Genomic DNA, 19,445 nt, shown 5'->3' with positions numbered 1-19,445 from the left:
TTTTTGTATGAAAAAAGAAATACTACTCACAAACGACCGCGCCACCTGGTGACGAAGCTAGAAACTACAACATGGCCTTCAGAACAGGCTGAATCATGATAAGCTGCCTTATTATCAAAACTGCTACACTGCTTTCATAGACTTGAGCTTTCTTGTCAAAGGTAGCAAACATCTCATTCATATTTAGCTCTTTAACTTTCAGTTAATTAGAAAAGTTTGAAATGGGAAGGAGGGGCTGAGCAAATGGACCCAGCTCTGTGTGTGGGAGCCGAGAATAGAAGAGAGAACAGATAGGAAAAAAAGAAAGTTTTGCCTTTATTTCTCACCGTCTTCAACATAGCGCTTTTACAACCACAAAATAAAATCTGAAGATTTTTCTATAAAAACCCTGGTGCTTTAAATGTTACATGATACCCCCAGATATTCATTTCTATCTACCTGTTGGTTCTCCATCACCCAGGACATGGCAAAACTAACATGGCAAAACTAACAAAGTTCTGTTAAACTAAAAATAAAGCAACTTAAGTTATAATTTAAATAGCCCATAACTTGTATTGGGAGCCATTACAAGAAATCAATGTTTATGAGGAATTTTATTAAGAGGAGTTACTCATTAAAGCTTTTTTATTTAGAACCTTAAATTTTTGTAAAGGTGAAGCAGAGATTAGATCAGTGAGACTGAACAAAACTTGTTTCTAAGCAATATCTGAATTTTACTTCTCAACAGTTTGCTTACTTAGTAAAACACGTTTGATGTGCATTACTAGTCATTTTTGGTCCTGCAACTTGAATATAATTTAAAAACTTTTTAAACCACAATTTACGTTACATTTCACTGTAACTTTGTTGAGCCCCCCAAAATTGGTCTTAAGAAATGTTCCTGTTTATGGTCCCCCCCAATAATGAGATAGGATTTATATATATATACAGTACAGACCAAAAGTTTGGACACACCTTTTAATACAATGAGTTTCCTTTATTTTCATGACTGTTGACATTGTAGATTCACACTGAAGGCATCAAAACTATGAATAACACATGTGGAAATATGCACTAAACAAAAAAGTGTAAAACAACTGAAAATAGCCCTTATATTCTAGTTTCTTCAAAGTAGCAACCTTTTGCTGTGATTACTGCTTTGCACACACTCTGCATTTTCTTGATGAGCTTCAAGAGGTCGTCACCTGAAATGGTTTTCACTTCATAGGTCAACCTGCCCTGTCAGGTTAATAAGTGGGATTTCTTGCCTTATAAATAGTCATGAAAATAAAGAAAAGCCATTGAATTAGAAGGTGTGTCCAAACTTTTGGTCTGTACTGTATATAGTTCTTCTTAAATTAAAATATAAAAATAAAATCTTTACTTGCGTATTTCTTTGTTTTCCTTCATTCACTTTTCTGCAATATGCAGTATGTCCCTGAAAACATCCTGTAGAGTATGTTTGCTTGGTTTAATTTTGTAAAACCATATCCAAGATATCTTGGATATCCTGACAGAGTTTATTTCACTGTCAGGCTGAAATTAAACAAAAGTGGCTTAATGATGCCACAGACCAGGGAGCAGCGATGTGTCAGGGCCAAATCACCATCTAATGAGCCACTAGTTGTTGATAGTTTGCTAGATGATTCAGTGGTTTGGCCTGTCCCTGTGTGTCACTGGTGTGCTCTGCTCATTATTAAATATCAGAGTTCAGCTGTAGGTCCAATCAAATCAGCCTCAGGGAAACATCAGCCTAACCAGAGTCATAAGACCAAACAGCAGTACACTCACACACATGCACACACGCAGGCAGGAAAGAAAAACCAATGAACTGGCAAATCTGTCCATGTCAAACTGTTTAACAGATCTTCCTAAAATGTTAAATGTCAGTGCAATAGTGTAAATAATACAGAACACAAACAGTAGATGAAAAACTCTATTTTACTGTGCTGTAAGCAGTTTTTCTTGGAATTCAAACTGAAAGGTATCAAAATAAAAATAATGTTTATTTTTTTAGTTTTACAAACCCTGTGCCTGGGTTAGCAAAAACATGGTACCTACCTATGTGCATCTACTGTTGTGCAGCACTGTGTTCTCCATGCAAGCTGGTGGAGTATCTAAGAGGGAAAAACAACACCAAACTAAAACCAGAAGGCAATAGTCTGCTAATTACATTAGCTGATTTTCAGGAAGATTGTCAGTTTATTCTGTAGCAGCGTTAAAATCACATTGGTCATTAAGTTTCCTGGGTTCTTCACCTAAAACGGTGATGTCTAACATCAGTCCTCCAGGCCCAGAAACCCTGCACATTTTACTTGCTTCTTTGTTCATTGGCAGGCCTCTGCAGAATTGGAAGACATGCAGAGGAGGTAGTTGGGCCAGCTGTGATGGAGTGGAGAAACATGTAGAACCGTCTGGAGACGATTGGAGTTTGACATATCTAGTGCAGAGGTGCCCTGCAGTTATCTGGTATCAAGCCATTTATTATTTTGCTATCTGGAGGCAGGGATTATTCAAAATACTGCATGGTAGTAGCTATTGAAGACTGGAGTTAGGCACTGAAGGTCAAGTGCCTTCAGACTGGTTGGTCCTGAAGGCTGTCACTATCATGGCAGTTTGTACAAACTCTAATGTCTGAATATTTAAACTATCATCATGTTTGCACTAAAGCTGATGAATCTTCACAGCAAACTAAGAGTGGAGTCATTCCTTACATTTCTATGCCATTTTTTGCAAATTGAGTATATACTGGGTTCAATAGATTCACCAAACAGCTGAAGGATGTCCAAATAGTCATGAGTAATGAATGAATCTTAGTGATCTTTGGTTGAGCTATTACAGGTGGTTGTCAAGGTATCTTGGGAAGATAGTCTAATGATCCAAGGTTGTTTAGTTTTTGTTTAGTTCTGCTCTACAGGTGCCTTAGTGTTTCAGCAGGACATAGTTGATGCTAGGCAATGGCACATTTTACAATTAAAGTGTCAGGATCTGTGTTTTTCTGTGTTTATTTAGAGTTTTCCTTGTCTTTGAGTCTCCGTGTTGTCCTGTCTCCCCCTTGATTGTTCCCAGGTGTGTCTCGTTTCTGTGATTACCCTCCCGTGTATTTAATGCCACCTGTGTGTCTGCGTCTCCGTTGGGTCCTTGTCGTTGTCAATGTAGCTTGTCCATTCGTGTAGCCTGTTGCTACCAGTGCTGAGCCCTAGCCTTCTGCTCAACTGTGCTGCCAGGTTTTTGGACTTTTGAGCCTATTTTCATCATTAAACTTCCATTATTCATCTCATCTGGGTCTACAGCGTCTGCCTCACCACCTCACACCCGCACATTGTGACATAAAGTTGGTTTCTATGGGATTCCCTGGTCTGAGGGCCATGGAACAACTAGTTGCAGTGGTTTTTATTATTATTTTTTTTGCACTTGTTAGTTCCTTCCCTTCTCCCACTGCATTAAAAGTCTAGCTCCATATTTCAATCCACCCAGAATTGTCTGTGTAGCAAAGGGACTATAATCATGTTATATTGATAATATGCTTATATTACATTATAAGAGAGACAAGAGGATTGTCTCTCTTTACAGACAATCCTATTCTTGTAGAATGAAGACAATTTAAAAATTGCCTTCATTAAATCATGTCAAAGAAATACATGATTTTCTTCAGAGTCCACTGAAGAAAAATTATGTAGTTCTTTTCTTAAATCTTTCAAACTCTAGAAAACCAAAGCAGTTCTGAACTGTAATAAATATAGATGTACAGTTCTTGATACATTAACACATAGCCCATCATGAAGTGGGAGGACTATAGGTGGTTGCTTTCAACATCAACCTGTATTTAACTCTGTCCATTTTCCTATCAACACAGATTAGATTCCTTGTCCCTGCTTAACAGCATGATGTGACCACCGCAGTGAAAAAGGTGTGTTCAAGGTCCTGGTTAGAATTGGGTTTTTTTTTGTCCAATTCTGAGCAGAATCCTTTTCCCCATGTGTGCAGTGTCTCCTTTCATGGCTTGTGAAGAATCTAAGAGTCGTCACAGCTCTTGAGCTTCTGCAGGTCTTTTGTCTGATTAACACTCTTGTTCCCTCCATTCAGTAATGTCCACTAGGCCTCTGGAGAACAGGAACAGTAAGGTGGACTCTAACTGAGAGACTACTGAGAGCAGTTGGAATTCTGTTTTTTTCAGGGGTATCAGAATAAAGAGGGTACAAAAACATATACACACACACCACACTTTTTAAATTTATATTTATAAAAGGTTCTTAAAACTATATGCCATTTTGTTTCCCACTGACAATCTTAGTGCTAAATAAACTCAGTGCTAACTCTGGAGGAGCTGCAACCAACCTCTGCTCTACCGCATGAATTTTCAGTAAAACAAAAAAGGTTTTTGAATTTGCAACATTTTAAAAGTGAACATCTGAAAAAGTTCAAGCAGTATGAGTTCTATTGCCAGGTATGATATTTAGCAAAAAGTTGGTGTTAGTTTGGGATGAACATGTTGGATCTATTTCTGTACAGGTGTTTAGATGTTAACCGCAGACTTAAACACAGAAAAAGACATATTGTCCCCATATTGGAGTGAAACATGAGGACAAAATGTCCTGCACTCAACTTCTTTAAACTAAAGCTTCCTTGTAATTCAGTCTGCTGAGGATGTTTTCTGCCTTTTTTCCCTCTGTAGGATCTCACAAGAGGCTTCTTCAAGTTTCTTTGATGTGTGTGCGGGCGTGCAGGGGTGTGTGTGTGTGTGGTTGGGAGGAGAAACAGGCCCAGAGATGTTGCTCTTACAGTTGCACCATTTTGGGATTGAGACAGGAAGTGGGCTCAGAGGAAACATAACGTCCCCCCTCCCTCCTTTTACTTTTTCTTGTGTTCCCTATTCCTCCCTTTGTCCATCCCTCCCCAGTCTGTGCCATTCATTGGGTCCTGATTTTTCTTTTCCTTTCTTTCTGGTGCCAGAGATCTCACAGTTTCTCATGAGTTTGTCCGATGTGCATGTATTTTATTGACCTTCATTTACATTCGGCTCACTTCCTGTGTAAATAAATCCAAGCTGATGGGTGATTTCTAAAACAACAGAGAAAAAGTTGTCTGGCTGTTTCTGAACCCCCTCCCTGTCTCCTGAGACTGGGGCCTGTAATGCAGCAAACCAGTTTGATTAACAGCCAAAGCAAAGGTCAGACTGCTGGGTAACTCAGATATTGCCAGACTCCAGTTCTGCTATTCTGCCCAGTGGCCTGATAGCTGTGGCTGATGAGCATTGTATTACATTATGTAGAATGAGGCCTACAGTCGGTCTGACATTACTTATCAGGAGCTTTTTGGATTTGCATGAAAGCTCCCTGTGTTCATATAGATGCTGATTCGATCCACCCCTGGAAATGAGAAAAGCATCGACGAAGGAAAGTTTTTTTTCCCCATTCTAGTCATCAGTTTTCCAACTCCAGGGTCATGACCTCTACACTGACGAAATAAAGAAACAGACTGTCAGCTAAAGGCAGTTTATTTCACCACAGAGCACAAAGGAAAGGCATCAGAAAAAAACAAAATATAGAAACATAAACATTGAAGGAATCTCCTGATTTTTCCTCTTTCTGCTTGCCTTTTTAAAACTGTGTTTTACTTCATTTTGACATTTTCCTCCCGAACATCCAGTGCAACGACACTCACTCAGGAAAAATCAGAACAAGTGTGCAAGAAGGAGGGTTAGTTAATTTTATACAGTCATGCCTGAAAATCAAAAATCCCAGCAACCCACAAGATGGATCATCTTTCAGCTAAATGTCCACTGTACGCCAGGTCTTCGCCAAACACCTCTGTAGTACAATCCACCAAGGTGCTAAAAGCATATTATTTTTCCATCAAGTTTTTTTTTTGTGCATATTTTCAACAGAAAAAATTTGATAAATGCCTAAAAAATAATTTTAAATGGGTTTGTTGCTACTCTCAATTTGAAAAGTTTTTCTGTCTCAGACTTAAGAGGCTGAACCAATAATCGCTCCTCTGAAAGTGCCTAAGATCTGAACTGAGAATGATGCTGGAGCTGTTATACATAGCATGGTACTGGCCCCTTGGAAGGAAAATGTAAAGAAATGGGAGATCATTGGAGACTTTTGCATGGTAATACTTATATACACACAGTGTCAGTCAGAAATTTACAGTGTTCAGTGTATAAAAGGAAAAAAACATGCTCACTTTGCAAACCAACTAACAGTATTATAATTAAGGCGTGTGTGGTGCAGTGAGTGACATGTTTTTCCACCTCTTGGTCAAGCAGAGGAAACACTGGGAGTGAGAAAGGCAGCCGGCCGGTGTCCTTATTGCTGCCGTACCAAAATACGACTCAGTCATGTCAAAAAATTTCTCCACTTTAATTAGCAAATTTACAAAGGCATACAGTAGTTGACTGTCTCTGGCGAACCTGACAAACAGTAACACATTTATTTATTTAGATTTATTTACATTTTGGTCTTGAGTGCATTCTTCGCAACCTGAAAACAAATTTTTTGCACTCTCATGTCACCCTCATGATTGATGCAACTAAAGGTGCACAAGATTAAATGTCCTTGTTGGAGAATAATTTATTTGAATTACTGCTGACGCATTATTAGAGCATCAAGCTTTCCGTTGTTCAAAGCATTTTGGGTGAGAACTTTTTTTCCATCACTTCAAATTTGACAAGATTTAATCAGGGATGTATTTGCAGGCTGTATTGTACTGCTGGAAATGACTTTGTTACGTTTAGATTCTCCATTTCCATCAACATTGGCTTCTGAAGCTGCTAAAGTCTCTGTTGCATGAACCAGCTTGCTGGAATTTGAATGTTTTTCTTCAATAAAGCAGACATAAAACAGAGTGATGAAAGCAACATTCAATAAGTTTAATCAGACTGATTTAGTGCAGCACCTGTCTCCTCTGTTCCATCCTAAAATATATTAATGCACAGTGCTTTAAAATGTTGCAAAGCAAGGGCCTCTAATATTTAAATATTTAAAATAATCTATTTATAAAATGGTAGCAATCAGTTTAGATTTTTGGAACTTTTTTATTAGGAATTTATGCTGTTTTTTTGTTTGATTTTCTATGAATGACCTCATTAGTAAAATGTCAGTATTTAAAATTGCCATCTAATTTCCTTAATGTTCCTTAATTTTCCATTAACTCATTCCTTAATGAGTTAATGGTCTGTGCCATTTTGAGAATTAGGAGAATAAAACATTCAGAAAAATAAATACAGTGACCTCTACTTTTATTGCTACCATTGGTAAAGATGTATAAAATGCGTGAAAAGAGATGAATCATGTTGAAGTTGCATCATTTATTTATAAATCTTCCTCATACATTTGAGTTAGCTGTAGAGTACCACAGGGTGTGGTGTTTGAGCCAGTTCTCTTGTCTGTAAAGATATGCCTCTTCTTGGTAAAATTATTGGACATCATGGGATCCAATTCAATCATTTTGCTGACGATATGCTGAAGTATTCAATCAAGAAAGTCTCTTGAAGACAAAAAAGTCTGGTAGATCTAGTTTTCTGCATTTGAATAAAGACATTCCAAAAAAACACTACACCTTTTGTGATGGTGATCTTTTTTTCTGATTTTTTCCCAAAAAAAATTAAGATTTCCCTTCAGAAAATTGTAATTTTTAATAAAGCAAATAATTAAAATTTTTTATTGTGCTTACTTTTTAGTGGGAGATTATACCACTGTGAAAAAAGATTTGTTTATATGTGTTCTATCACATCTATATCATTAGCATCAATAAATGTAGAAGGGGTATTAAATGTATAAAATAATCTGTATTGCCAAACGTGTAAACAGTGATTTTCTTAGGTCTAGCAATTGCTCAGGTTCCTCAATACTGTTTAAGTCTGTTTATGTCTTTCAAACTGCAACACAAGTCGGAAATCTCAAGCAGTAGTATGGGAAATAGGTCAGTTATACTTCAGCATAGATATTTACCACGGTTCCCTTCATATTTACCGAAAAAACAGAAAAAGTTAAACAAAGAAAAAAACCCAAAATATGTCCAGTAAATACTTCAAACCAGCCCCGAATGAAGTCTGGGGTGTTTGTGGTGTATTTAAAGAAGACAAAGACAAATCATAAGAGGAGTAATAACTCAGGAGTTGTGTATTCCTTTCATCAAAGATGACTTTCTAATTAGCCTGTCTACAATTTGTATTTGTAAGGGACGAGACAAGCAGTCTGTCCATTGTACTGCTGAAGACAGGAGATGAGAGAGGAGATTAGAAGAATAAGACTTCTTCTCTGCAGCTGTTTCTCCCATCGTTACACGATGGGAGAAAAATACAGAGAGATATGGAGCACAAGAGGGTCTCTTGCTTCTTCTCTCTGCTAAAGTTCACTGACAGGAACACTTGTGCAACTTTATCACATAACGCAGCATATGACCAGTCAGGGGCCAGACCCTCCACTCTGGTCACATGTACTGGAGGTGGAGGCCTTTTCCATCTGGCTCATGCTGCTTTCAGGAGGCAGTGCTCCAACTCGGTTTAGTGACAACGCTGTCATCAGTCTTATGTATACGAGGGGAAGGAAACTCTCAGTGCTAACCCAGGTGTAGTTGGTGTTTCCCACCTTTCAGCTCAGTTGCACATTTACAGAGGTTCAAAGCAGTTGTCAACATACATGTACAACTGCTGGGATGCACAGGTTCAAATATCAGTTAGATCCACTGTGCTTCCACATGTCAGTGCCTATATAGGTTCATCAGAGTGTCAGAGCAAAATCCTTCATGCCTGGAATGGTGGCAGGTTTCACAGTTGCAGTCACAGAAGCATGAAAGTCATTGCAGCATGATGTCTTTGAGGTTCTCCTGCAGAATTGTGTCTTTGACGGCGTGAAAGACGAAGCGGATGTTTTCTGTGTCCACTGCAGTGGTGAAGTGGTGGAACAGTGGCTTCCCCCGGTTTCTCCTCTTCCGACTGAACGACTGAACCAGGAACTCCTGGAGGAAGCAGGGCAGGAACAGGAAGTATGAGTCAGTGTGGCACGTTCCTAATTAAAGTATTCCTACACCTTCAACTGTTTTACAGTTACAACCATAAACTAAAAATGATCCACCAAAACTATGTAATGCATACTTCATTTACAAATTGTTTAGATATGCTATCTAAACATATAAAGTTTCTGTTTCTGCTGCTGACAGTCCTGGAGGGCTGAGCTGATCTGAGACTGTAGCTGCAAAACAGACCAGAGGAGAGAAGGTCGCTGGTTATGAAGTTATGAAATTTGCTGCCATTTTACTAAATAAACCCTAATAATATCTGACGGTTTAACCTCTATAACAACCTGGCTGCAGACTGCTTTGTAGATCAAAAAAGCTAAATTTTTTTATGTTAGCACCTCTGAGATCTAGAATTGTAAGACTGAGATACCGAGGCAAAGAAAACTCAATAGCTACTGGTAGGGACATCCAGATATTCAGGGGCCTCCAGACATTCAGGGGCTCCTAGAAATGGTTTAATTGTAACATAGACCATAGATCTAAACCTGTAGCATTAACTTATAGAGAATGACAATGTTATTAAATTTTATGTAATTCATTCCGCAGAGAAAAAAAAGTACATTTGCGATTTAATTAGGAAGTTTAGGTGTGTCGACGTGGGAGTGACGTCACCAGGTATGAATGGGAAGGATACTGGCTTTGTGTGTATTAGGAAGCGGTGAGCGGGGCGGTCAGTCCTTGCAAAATTTGGAGCCTGATCATTAAAATGGAATAAATCGATAATTGTGACAGAACAAAGAAAAGGTTTGGAGTTGATTGATACACAGACAGATGAGATTCCCCGAGTTAACCCAGTACGGCCCTTTACCATCATTAGTTTGTTGTGTTTTTAATAATAAAAACTTGTTAATAGTAAAAACTGTTTGGTGTAAAACACTGATTGAAAATCGATTTTTTTACTGCATGTTTATGTCTGTTAAGGCTAAGACGGAGCGGCACTGAAAACCATTCAGACTACGAACACAACAGAGACACAATCTAAACTGTCAGATGATTTATTACCCGCGATAATAACTCAGAAATAGTCCAAATTAGGATGTATTTTTATTTCTTTCCTACTTACGGAAAGTTTCTGTTTATATCGTAGGTTTGTGGTGCCTTTCTATCCTAAAGAAAAATATAAAACTTCAGATATTTCACAAAAAGATACTAACATTCATGGAAAAACCTCACATAACCTTATATTAAAGCATAAAGTACGGCAGCCACCGTAAGAAAGGCTTACAGTATTCAATTATGCTGCATAACTGACCAGTACAGTATTGCGAGGTAACGCAAAAGTTTTGCGAGGTAACGCAAAAGTATTGCGAGGTGATACTTTTGCCTGAATGAATGGCAAAATTCATTCAGGCAAATAAATTTTGCCTGAATTCATTTAGGGGACATGGGGAAAAAAAATGTCCCATGTCCCGTAGAGGGCTCCGTACAGTGTCTTATATCAGGATGTCTGATATAAAGACAGACATTCTTTATACCGGTCAGTGGGACCGACTCAGACTGCCTGTAGTGAACCGGGCTTTTAGCAGAATGATTAAGTTTAAGTCAGAAGTTTCCTCTGCAGCCGAAGCATTTCTGTGGTTCTGTGGAACCGCAATAGCGGGGTTTTTTCCCCGCTATTGCGAGGACAATTACGAAAATATAAATAGAAATAATTTTTCTAACATCAATATCAGACCTACGTTTTTATTCACAAAACACGGTAAATAAATAAATAAATTCTTGCCCATAATTTGATAGAGGGCACAGATCCGCCCCCCTCCTCTTCACCATGGACCCGATGTCTGAACAACGTGGAGGTAGAGAAACTGAGTCATTATTAGACTGAAGGCAGCCAGACTAGCTTATTTTGCTAAATTATTATATTTAGCTAAATATTATTGCTGAGGGACACAAGCAGGTCACATACGGATTTAAAAAAATGAAAAATTTGAAAAGAAAAAACCAAAAAACTCCAAAAGGGCACTAGATGCATCAAGGATAAAAGGGGATTGAAAATCTGTCGCAAGTCTCAAAAATTGTCAATGTCAAATGTATTTATATAGCATTTTTAAAACAGGTGTAAAACTACACCAAAGTGCTGTACAAAAATGATAAGAAAGCAAATTGATGAAAAGAAAAAGAGAAATAATACCACAAAAAAATCTGTATATATTGTTAAAATAATGAGAGTAATAATAAGTAATAAAAAATCCAAAAAAACAGAAGAGCTACAGTATCAGGCCTCAATTGAATACCAAAGAATAAAAATGAGTCTTAAGAACCGATTTAAAATGATCCAGGCTGTGGGCAGATCTAATCTGGAAATGCAGATTATTCTAGAGAATAGGAGCAGCAACAGAGAAAGCCCAATCTCCTTTTCTCTTGAGTCGAGTGAGAGGGACTTTCAGTAGCAGCTGATTATTTGATCTTAAAGTTCTTGACACAGAATGAAATTTCAAAAGATCCTGAAGATAAGGAGGAGCTAACCCATTAAAAAATTCATAAGTTGTTAAAAGAATCTTAAAATTTCTTCAGTTTGAAACAGGCAGCTAGTGTAAGGAGGCCACTATGGGCCTTATATGCTTCCGGGTACCTGTAAGAAGCTGAGCTGCTGCATTCTGGATCACTTGAAGACGCTGTACCTGGGATTTATCCATACCTTTATATAATGAATTACAATAATTCAATCGAGATGTAATGAAGGCATAGATAATTCCTTCAAAATCCTTGAAACAAAAATAAGATTTCACCTTTCCTAAAATCCATAAGTGATAAACGCTGGATTTAACAACAGAACTAACTTGTTTGTCAAATTTTACACAGCTATCAAAGATAAAACCAAGATTCCTGGCTGAAGTCTGACAAAACTGAGCTAAAGCACCAAGTCTGAATTTTTTGTGTGAAGGTTTTGACCAAATAATGTGACTTGAGTTTTACTGATTCACTAAAAATTGTCATTCAGAGATGTTTTCCATCCAATCAACTGAGTATAAATTATTTATAAAAGAACAAATTGCAACATTTTCAGTTCCTCAACGTGTCGAGACACCGAAACACCTGCTGCTATGTATTGATGAGTGTTGAATCAAGGAGCTTAATGCTCCTTGATTCAACACTCATCGATACGATGTGGCATACATCTTCTGATGTATGCCACATCTTTTGAATCTATATCTGTAAAATGTAAAGAAAAATTGAAAACCATGTACCTCTTTCCTTCCAGTAAGCAGTTAGGGTTGATAAAGATAAAGAGACATCCCCCTTTTTTATCACTGTTTGAAGTTAAATCAGACCAAACTTCTCTTCCTTTGCTGGAATCACCAAAATGATTTTTATTTGCTAAATGAAACAACAATGAGAGAAATAATATGCCAGAGATTTATTTGTTAATGTCTACAGAATGATAAAGATCTCTTGAAACAATGAGGTAGAGCCCAGATGATCATGTGTTGGCTTGGGCAACTTCTGACAGGTTAACAGACACATTTGAGTTAATTAGAGGCTAACCTGTGAATGTAGTTTAAAAAAATGTCTGTATCATTTTATCTGGTGTGTGTAAACTTCTGCTTTTAGCTGTATGTGGGACTTTTACTGGCAACTTTCTGGTCTGGTCGTAACATGAAAAGACGTTTTAAGCTCTACTTTTTAAGAGGTACTGTACTTTGAAGCAAGAATAATGCCTAAAAAAGTAACATCAGGTTTAGCCATGAACTTTTACCGTTATTGCTTAAAAACTATGATAAACTGTTAAAAAACCTAAAATAAATGATCTATTTGAGTTTACTCTCCATCTGTTAAGAAGTAAATCTGGTCTGGTGGAGACACAATCCACAACACACTTATGTGAAATCATCACATAAAATGGTCAGAATTCTACTCCAGAATTATTCTCTAGTTGAGTTACTGTAAAATGAGATTGGTGGTCATAATGTGACAAATATTGAAAGATTTTAGAGGTATGAGCTACAACGGCTCACAAACAACCAGAACAAACATTTCTTAAAGAAGCTGTTAACACAACCAAGTCATAGTTGGTCTTCGGAGGTTTCTCTTCTCTTCTTTTTTCTACTCTTCTCTTGCTTCCTTTTCTTCTGTTTTCTTTTCCTTTCTTACAGTCAAAACAAATCATGAAGGAATATTGGCAGAGGCAAAGCTTGAAACAAAGCATGACCATGAACTGTAGTAGACAAAAGCCTTTTTCTGATCAATCACCTGTACGTCATCCAGCAGGCGGGGGTCTCCTCTGAACTCAGGGAAGTTCTTGCGGATGTCCACAGTGTGGATCTTCTCCACCAGCAGGTCCGTTTTGTTGAGGAACAGGATGATGGAGACATTGAGGAAAAGCTTGTTGTTGACGATTGTCTCAAAGATGTTCATGCTCTCCACCAGGCGGTTTGTCCTGCGGTCCTCCATCAATACCTGCACACAAACACACTCTACATTATTCTTTGTTTGGGTTTAGTTCCAAGCCTTATCAGAGGAACAATTAATGATTCAGCCATAATCATATGACCCCTGATTTGAACTGGAGCCATATCTGTGAGAACAAGCAGGGCTCCTCAGTGCGCCACAAAGGCAGCCTTGTATCAATCTCAGATGTTGAGATTCTTGTCCATTTTATAAGTCCAAAAGTCAAGAGCCTGCATGAAAAAATTTTTTACAGTATCAGCATTACATAATAATAATAGTCTATCCTGTGATGTTCTCTCCACATTATGCACTGCATTTAGATCACTAATTATTTTAAGTGGCTCTCATGCAGCCTCTCCGCCTACATAATGGCGCTGTTGTTAAAAGTCTTTTATTGCTTTAGTGCTGCAGCATTAGTTCAAATGTGTTAAACCAGTCCTGCTTTAACCACCAAGGTTTCTGCACCATTATAATGTTTGTACTAACTAACCCTCCAGGGATATTTTAGATGGTTTACCTACAATTCTCATTTGTAATTTAGATTTTATGTTTATACAAAATGTAAATCAACATTTTTAACTGTCCATTATACTCCCTGGTGCCCATCTCCAGAGGTTATTGGACAAGATGTGGGACATGTCACCAGTCCATCAAGACACACAAGACAAACATTCATGCACACAACCATAAGCAGAGAGAACATTTGCATGGATGGACAACATGCAGAAAGACTCCAGGCTGGGATTTAAAACAAGGTCCTCCTTACTGTGCAGCCATTTTTAACCAGTATTTTCCAACCTTCAGTACATGTCATTTATATTGAAGAAACTGCTCATATTTACCAAACATAAATGAAATACAGCAGTTTCAGCCAGAACACTTAGCTAGGATTTAATTCTCATGCTCGTTGTTTTACTTTAATATTTAGCTTTACAGTCTGAGCACTGACTTTATTTAAAGCAAATAACAGTTTCTATCAGACTTCCCTCCAAATGCTTTACTAACAGTTCTTTTATGTTTTTCATATTGGAGTCTCATCTGACATGATAAGGCTATCCAGTATGTCCTGTCCATATGTATGCTAATCAATCATGTTAGGCTCAGGCAGCCTAAAGAAATTTTTAATCACATTTGAACATTATTATATATTAAAGACTTTTTGTCTCTCAGGTTTCAAACACATTTACACATATGGCTGGGTAATGTCATTTTTTCTGTGTTTTACACTAAAGAAAAATAGTTTTGGTGCCATCTATACTATTTGTTTAACAAATATTGAAGTGAGTTAATCTGTTATCGAAGTAGCATATTGATCCCATTCCCTAAACTATGGAGTGAAAATAGTCTCATAATATCTGTGCGTGTGTAAAAGTATCTGTGCGTGTGTAAAAATATCTGTGCATGTGTAAAAGTATCGGTGCGTGTGTAGGGGTGGATTTGTAACACGTGTAAGCATCTTTGTGTGTAACTTTGGATATTTGTGTCTGTGAAACATGATTTGTAAACCGTAAAAAGAAAATAAACCTTCTCCTATGCCTACAAAAGTTGACAAAGTACACACAAGTCGCCAGATACACACACACAAAACTGCATTTACGCAGACCCGGTTACGAGTGCACAACTATTTTTGAGACTCATTTCACGCTGAGAAAGTGCTGAGATATACCGTTTTCCACCGAACTAACGTATTTTCCACTTCGGCACAAGCACAGTGAGAAACATTTAGAGGATAAAAACACTAGACTCAGAGCAAAACTCAGATGACCCAACTTTCTACTAGCATGTAAACGCACCATTTACACACAAATCTGAGAGCTCCGGAACGTGAAATGAGTCTCAAAAATAGTCGTGCACTCGTAACCGGATCTGTGTGTAAATGCAGTTTTGTGTGTGTGTATCTGGTGACTCATGCGTACCTTTTCAACATTTGTAGACTTATGAGAAGGTTTATTTTCTTCTTACGGTTTGCAAATCATGTTTCACAGACACAACTATCCAAAGTTACATACAAAGATGCTTACACGAGTTACAAATCCAGTATTACACATACACAGATATTTTTACACATGCACAGATGATTTTACACACGCACAGATACTTTTACACACACACAGATATTTTGAGACTATTTTCACTCCATACTAGACTTCAACCTTACAGACAACCTGTTTGGTTAGCTGGAATGAGAGAACATAAGTGAGGAACCAGGACTGTGTGAGGAGGAATGGTCGAACATCTCCTTTCTGTAAAATGATTTCTGTGTACTTTTAAGTTCTTAAATTTGTCTGCATTTAAAATAAATATTTAGAGACATTCTAAGCCTGACCTTTATAGATTCTAATGCATGCATGTGAGCTTAAGAATGCACTTACTTGGTCATATTCTGAAGAAGACACCATGAAGAGAATTGATGTGATCCCATCGAAACACTGAAACCACTTCTGTCGCTGTGACCTCTGACCCCCAACATCCACCATTTTGAAAGGAATCTTTTTGATGACAAAGTCGTGCTCAACAATCCCTTTGGTCGCTTTTCTTGCAAACAAAATATCTTGCTTGCTTGGAATATAGCTCTGAAAACAGGAGAGAGTCATTGTCTTGTATGAAGAAATAGAGAGCTTATTTGAGTGAGACTCACCAGCTGTCCAATACGGTCCAAGTTATCCAGGAAGTATTTGACTGATTCGCTCTGCAGGCAAGAAGGGAAGAAAAGAGCTTTGACTCAACTGTCATCTTATTATCTTATAGAGCACTGAAAGAACATAAATGGTTAAAAAAAATACAATTACAGCATCTAATATGATTATTAGAACAATTTAATTTCTTTTCCTTAAATCACATGTGTCAAACTCAAGGCCTGCGGGCCACATGTGGCCCGCTACGTCATTTTATGTGGCCCTCTCCCCCACCACCGTTTTACAGCCCCATTGATTGACTTAAAATAGGTTTTGAGCACGAATTGACTACAAACTACATCTCCCATAATGCCTTCCGATTGTTACCAGCCAACATTACGGCTTCTCGCCACTAGAGTGCAGCAGAGTCACCTCAAGCTGATTATTAATTTTCCCAGCGAATAAAATTGAAACATGGACAAGCTAACAAGCTAAAGAGCTTAGTCTCGTGATGTTTCAATCGAGGACTTTTACCGTCTCCTGCCCCCTGATTTGATGCCACAGCTTCGACTCCATGCTGCTCGTGTTTTTTGTCCATGTTTGGAAGCACCTATCTGTGCGAACAGATGTTTTCAATAATGAATTTAAACAAGACCAAGACCAGATCGCGCATTACTGACGAAAACCTACACGCCGTTTTGCGGATTGCCACAGAATAGAACTAAAACCAGACATGGACGAACTGTCCAGCGGAAAACATTGGTAAGCACGAACAAACTGAATTTAAATAGAATGAATGTAAAACCAAAACTCAGTATACTGGAATATGCATATAGTTTATTGATTTTGCTTGTTTTGTGTTTATTTACACAACACAACACAATGAGGATGTGTGTGAGTTGGTGACAGGGTGAAGAGGATCAGCTTTGTGTTCAAGGACAGGCAACATCACCTCATTGTTTTGTTCTTATGTGAAATACATGTTCGTTGTGTGAGAAATAGCGAAAAAGTTTTGTGAATGAAGTTGAGAGTTAATATCAAAACTTGTTTTTATTCTTTGTCTGCTTATCTTTAACGCAGACAAAGATAAATATTCCCAGCGAATAAAACTGAAACATCGACAAGCTAACAAGCTAAAGAGCGAAGTTTAGCTGAGCAGTTTAAAAATACTGTAATTTTTAAACTGAGCAGTAATTTTACATCCATGTAAACTCAAATGTAATATTTAAAACTTGAATACATAAAATCAGTTATTTAACAATGTGAGGTGTTGTTTAATTTATTTTTAACATTGTATTTTCATACATTTATGCTAGGGTTGCCCAAGTCTAGTTTTCCAGACCTATCACTCTGCAACTTTAGATGCGTTCTTTTTCTAACACACCTGGATCATTGACTCAATCATAGGCCTCTACAGAACTGAGTTGTTGCTAATGAGGGAAGTCAACCTTTTGTCTGGGGTACGTTTTAGCAGGGACGCATCTAAAAGTTGCAGTCTGGAGGACTGCACTTGGGCATTCCTGATTTATACTGTCAATGTGGCCCGCTGAGGGTGGCCAATATGCTGAAGTGGCCCTTGGTGAAATTGAGTTTGACACCCCTGCCTTAAATGATTCTTGTTCCAGAGAAGAGGCTTCTGATTAAATAACACATACTGTAAATCAATGCAAACACAGAGACCAGATGATCCCCTGTAATCATATCAGGCCTATTATGTTTCTGTTAAATATGCCAGTCTGTTATGAACAGACTGGACCAGATGAGCAGAATGTTTCATGCATATTTGAATCAGTAGCTGGAGCAGAAATGTCCAGCACTGGATCAGAACCCCACTAACGAAATGATAAGTAATATATATTTTTTAATCCAAAGTTTGAATTTGGGATTTGACAAGATGGCTGCAAGTGCAGCAGTGCATATTGGAGGTTCTCAAACAAATCTGAGATTTTTGTATATAAAACAGCAGATGATAGAGTGGTCATAGAGGATGAACCTTTATACTTTATTGTAATCAAAATGAGGCCTCTGTCACAAGATGAAATTGTATTGTTGGTAGGCCTGTCGCATAAACGATAAATCGATTAATCGTACGATAAATTAAAACTATCGACGTCATTTCAATTATCGGCATTATCGTCTCTTCCGGCCTTTTTCTCTTTCTGTTGATGACACCGAATGAAAAAAAGCTCAACTCCGGTGCTCTCCACTGACCCTCCCTTCCTCATTTCCTTAGTGTAAAGCCCAGCGCACACGACACAATCTTAGAGCTGTTGGCCGATTGTCGGCCCATTTTTAAAACCTGACATACCACACATTAGCCGACAGAAATCCTAGGTATAACGGTTCATAGGTTCGTTCCTGCCGTGTGGTGTCCAACAATGGGCACAAAATAATGGTTACAAGTCCAGTGAACTAATTTTAAAACCAGACATTAATCAATGCTTTACTACAATCTACCTGCAATGCATGTGGCTAGTGTCAGTGTAAAGTCCTGACTGAATGAAAATCATTAGAACCTATTTACGTCACGTTAACGAAGAACAGCTGAAAAGTTACCGGGTTTATCAACTGCGGTAGCAATTTCGCTCCAACTCCGCCTCTTGTCATTTCTATAATCTTTGCATGTTGAATAAACATTAATGTTGTTTCCACGTCGGCTGGACTTCGGGTTGCGCCATGTCAGCTGTTTGAGATTCCCCGATGTAATTTCCCCTCAGAAAACACGGAGGAGAATCCGCGCTTTCTGATTGGCTACCTGTCACATTCAACAGGCTGCGTTAAGATCCCAGTGAGGAAAAACCCCTGATTTAGATCGGAGCGGCCATGACGATCTACCGTAACAAACCACACACTCTTAGAAAGACCAACGTTTTAAGATTGTCATAAGGGGAAAAATAGGAGCAAAAATCGTGTAGTGTGAACTATTGCATCAGGAAGTCGATGTGCCCATTGTCTCTATTTAAATCTAATTATTACTGAAGGGCAACATAATATACAGACTTCATAATCTGCACTCTTTTGGTTGAATGCAGTATTTATTTCCACTTTGGCTTTATGTTGTTTAGTTTTTATCAAGTACATTTTTTGTTAATGGAGACTGAGAATCCATTTTGTTTTTGGTTGTTTTGTTTATTTTGTTTATTAGCTCCAGTGTTAAATATTCTTTTGAAAATAAAGTGTATCTATCTTTGGCAGGAAATCACATGCATGATTACGTCATTTCCATTAAATCAGTGTAAAAAGGTCTTCAGACAATATTATCGTTTATCGCAATAATTTTTTGAGACAATTAATCGCTCAGCAAAATTTGCTATCGTGACAGGCCTAATTGTTGGTGTCAAGCAATTTCTCATCTGAATGGATTGAAGAGTCCAAGCGCTTGCTGTTTGAATTGTGTATGCTTCAGTATGCTGCATCAGGCATAAAGGCCCCTAACAG

General features: G+C 37.9%; 1 protein-coding gene across 2 annotated transcripts in view; it reads right to left on the bottom strand.

Moving 5' to 3' along the window:
• Positions 1-5,458: 5,458 nt before the first annotated feature.
• The window catches only part of gna12 (G protein subunit alpha 12), a 42,683-nt gene continuing 28,696 nt past the window's right edge, over positions 5,459-19,445 (bottom strand). For both annotated transcript variants that reach the window (XM_023334259.1, XM_023334260.1), the window contains 4 exons: positions 16,031-16,081; positions 15,765-15,965; positions 13,195-13,401; positions 5,459-8,943 (listed from right to left, as the gene is read on the bottom strand). In XM_023334259.1, the coding sequence (XP_023190027.1) occupies positions 8,782-8,943; positions 13,195-13,401; positions 15,765-15,965; positions 16,031-16,081 (621 nt within the window). In that variant the 3' untranslated portion in view covers positions 5,459-8,781. The remainder of the gene's footprint in view (positions 8,944-13,194; positions 13,402-15,764; positions 15,966-16,030; positions 16,082-19,445) is intronic.

Source organism: Xiphophorus maculatus, chromosome 5 (genome assembly GCF_002775205.1).
Source record: "Xiphophorus maculatus strain JP 163 A chromosome 5, X_maculatus-5.0-male, whole genome shotgun sequence".
NCBI classification, from domain to species: Eukaryota; Metazoa; Chordata; class Actinopteri; order Cyprinodontiformes; family Poeciliidae; genus Xiphophorus; species Xiphophorus maculatus.
Note: the sequence above shows the minus strand (reverse complement) of the source record. Positions and strands in the feature narration are given on the sequence as shown.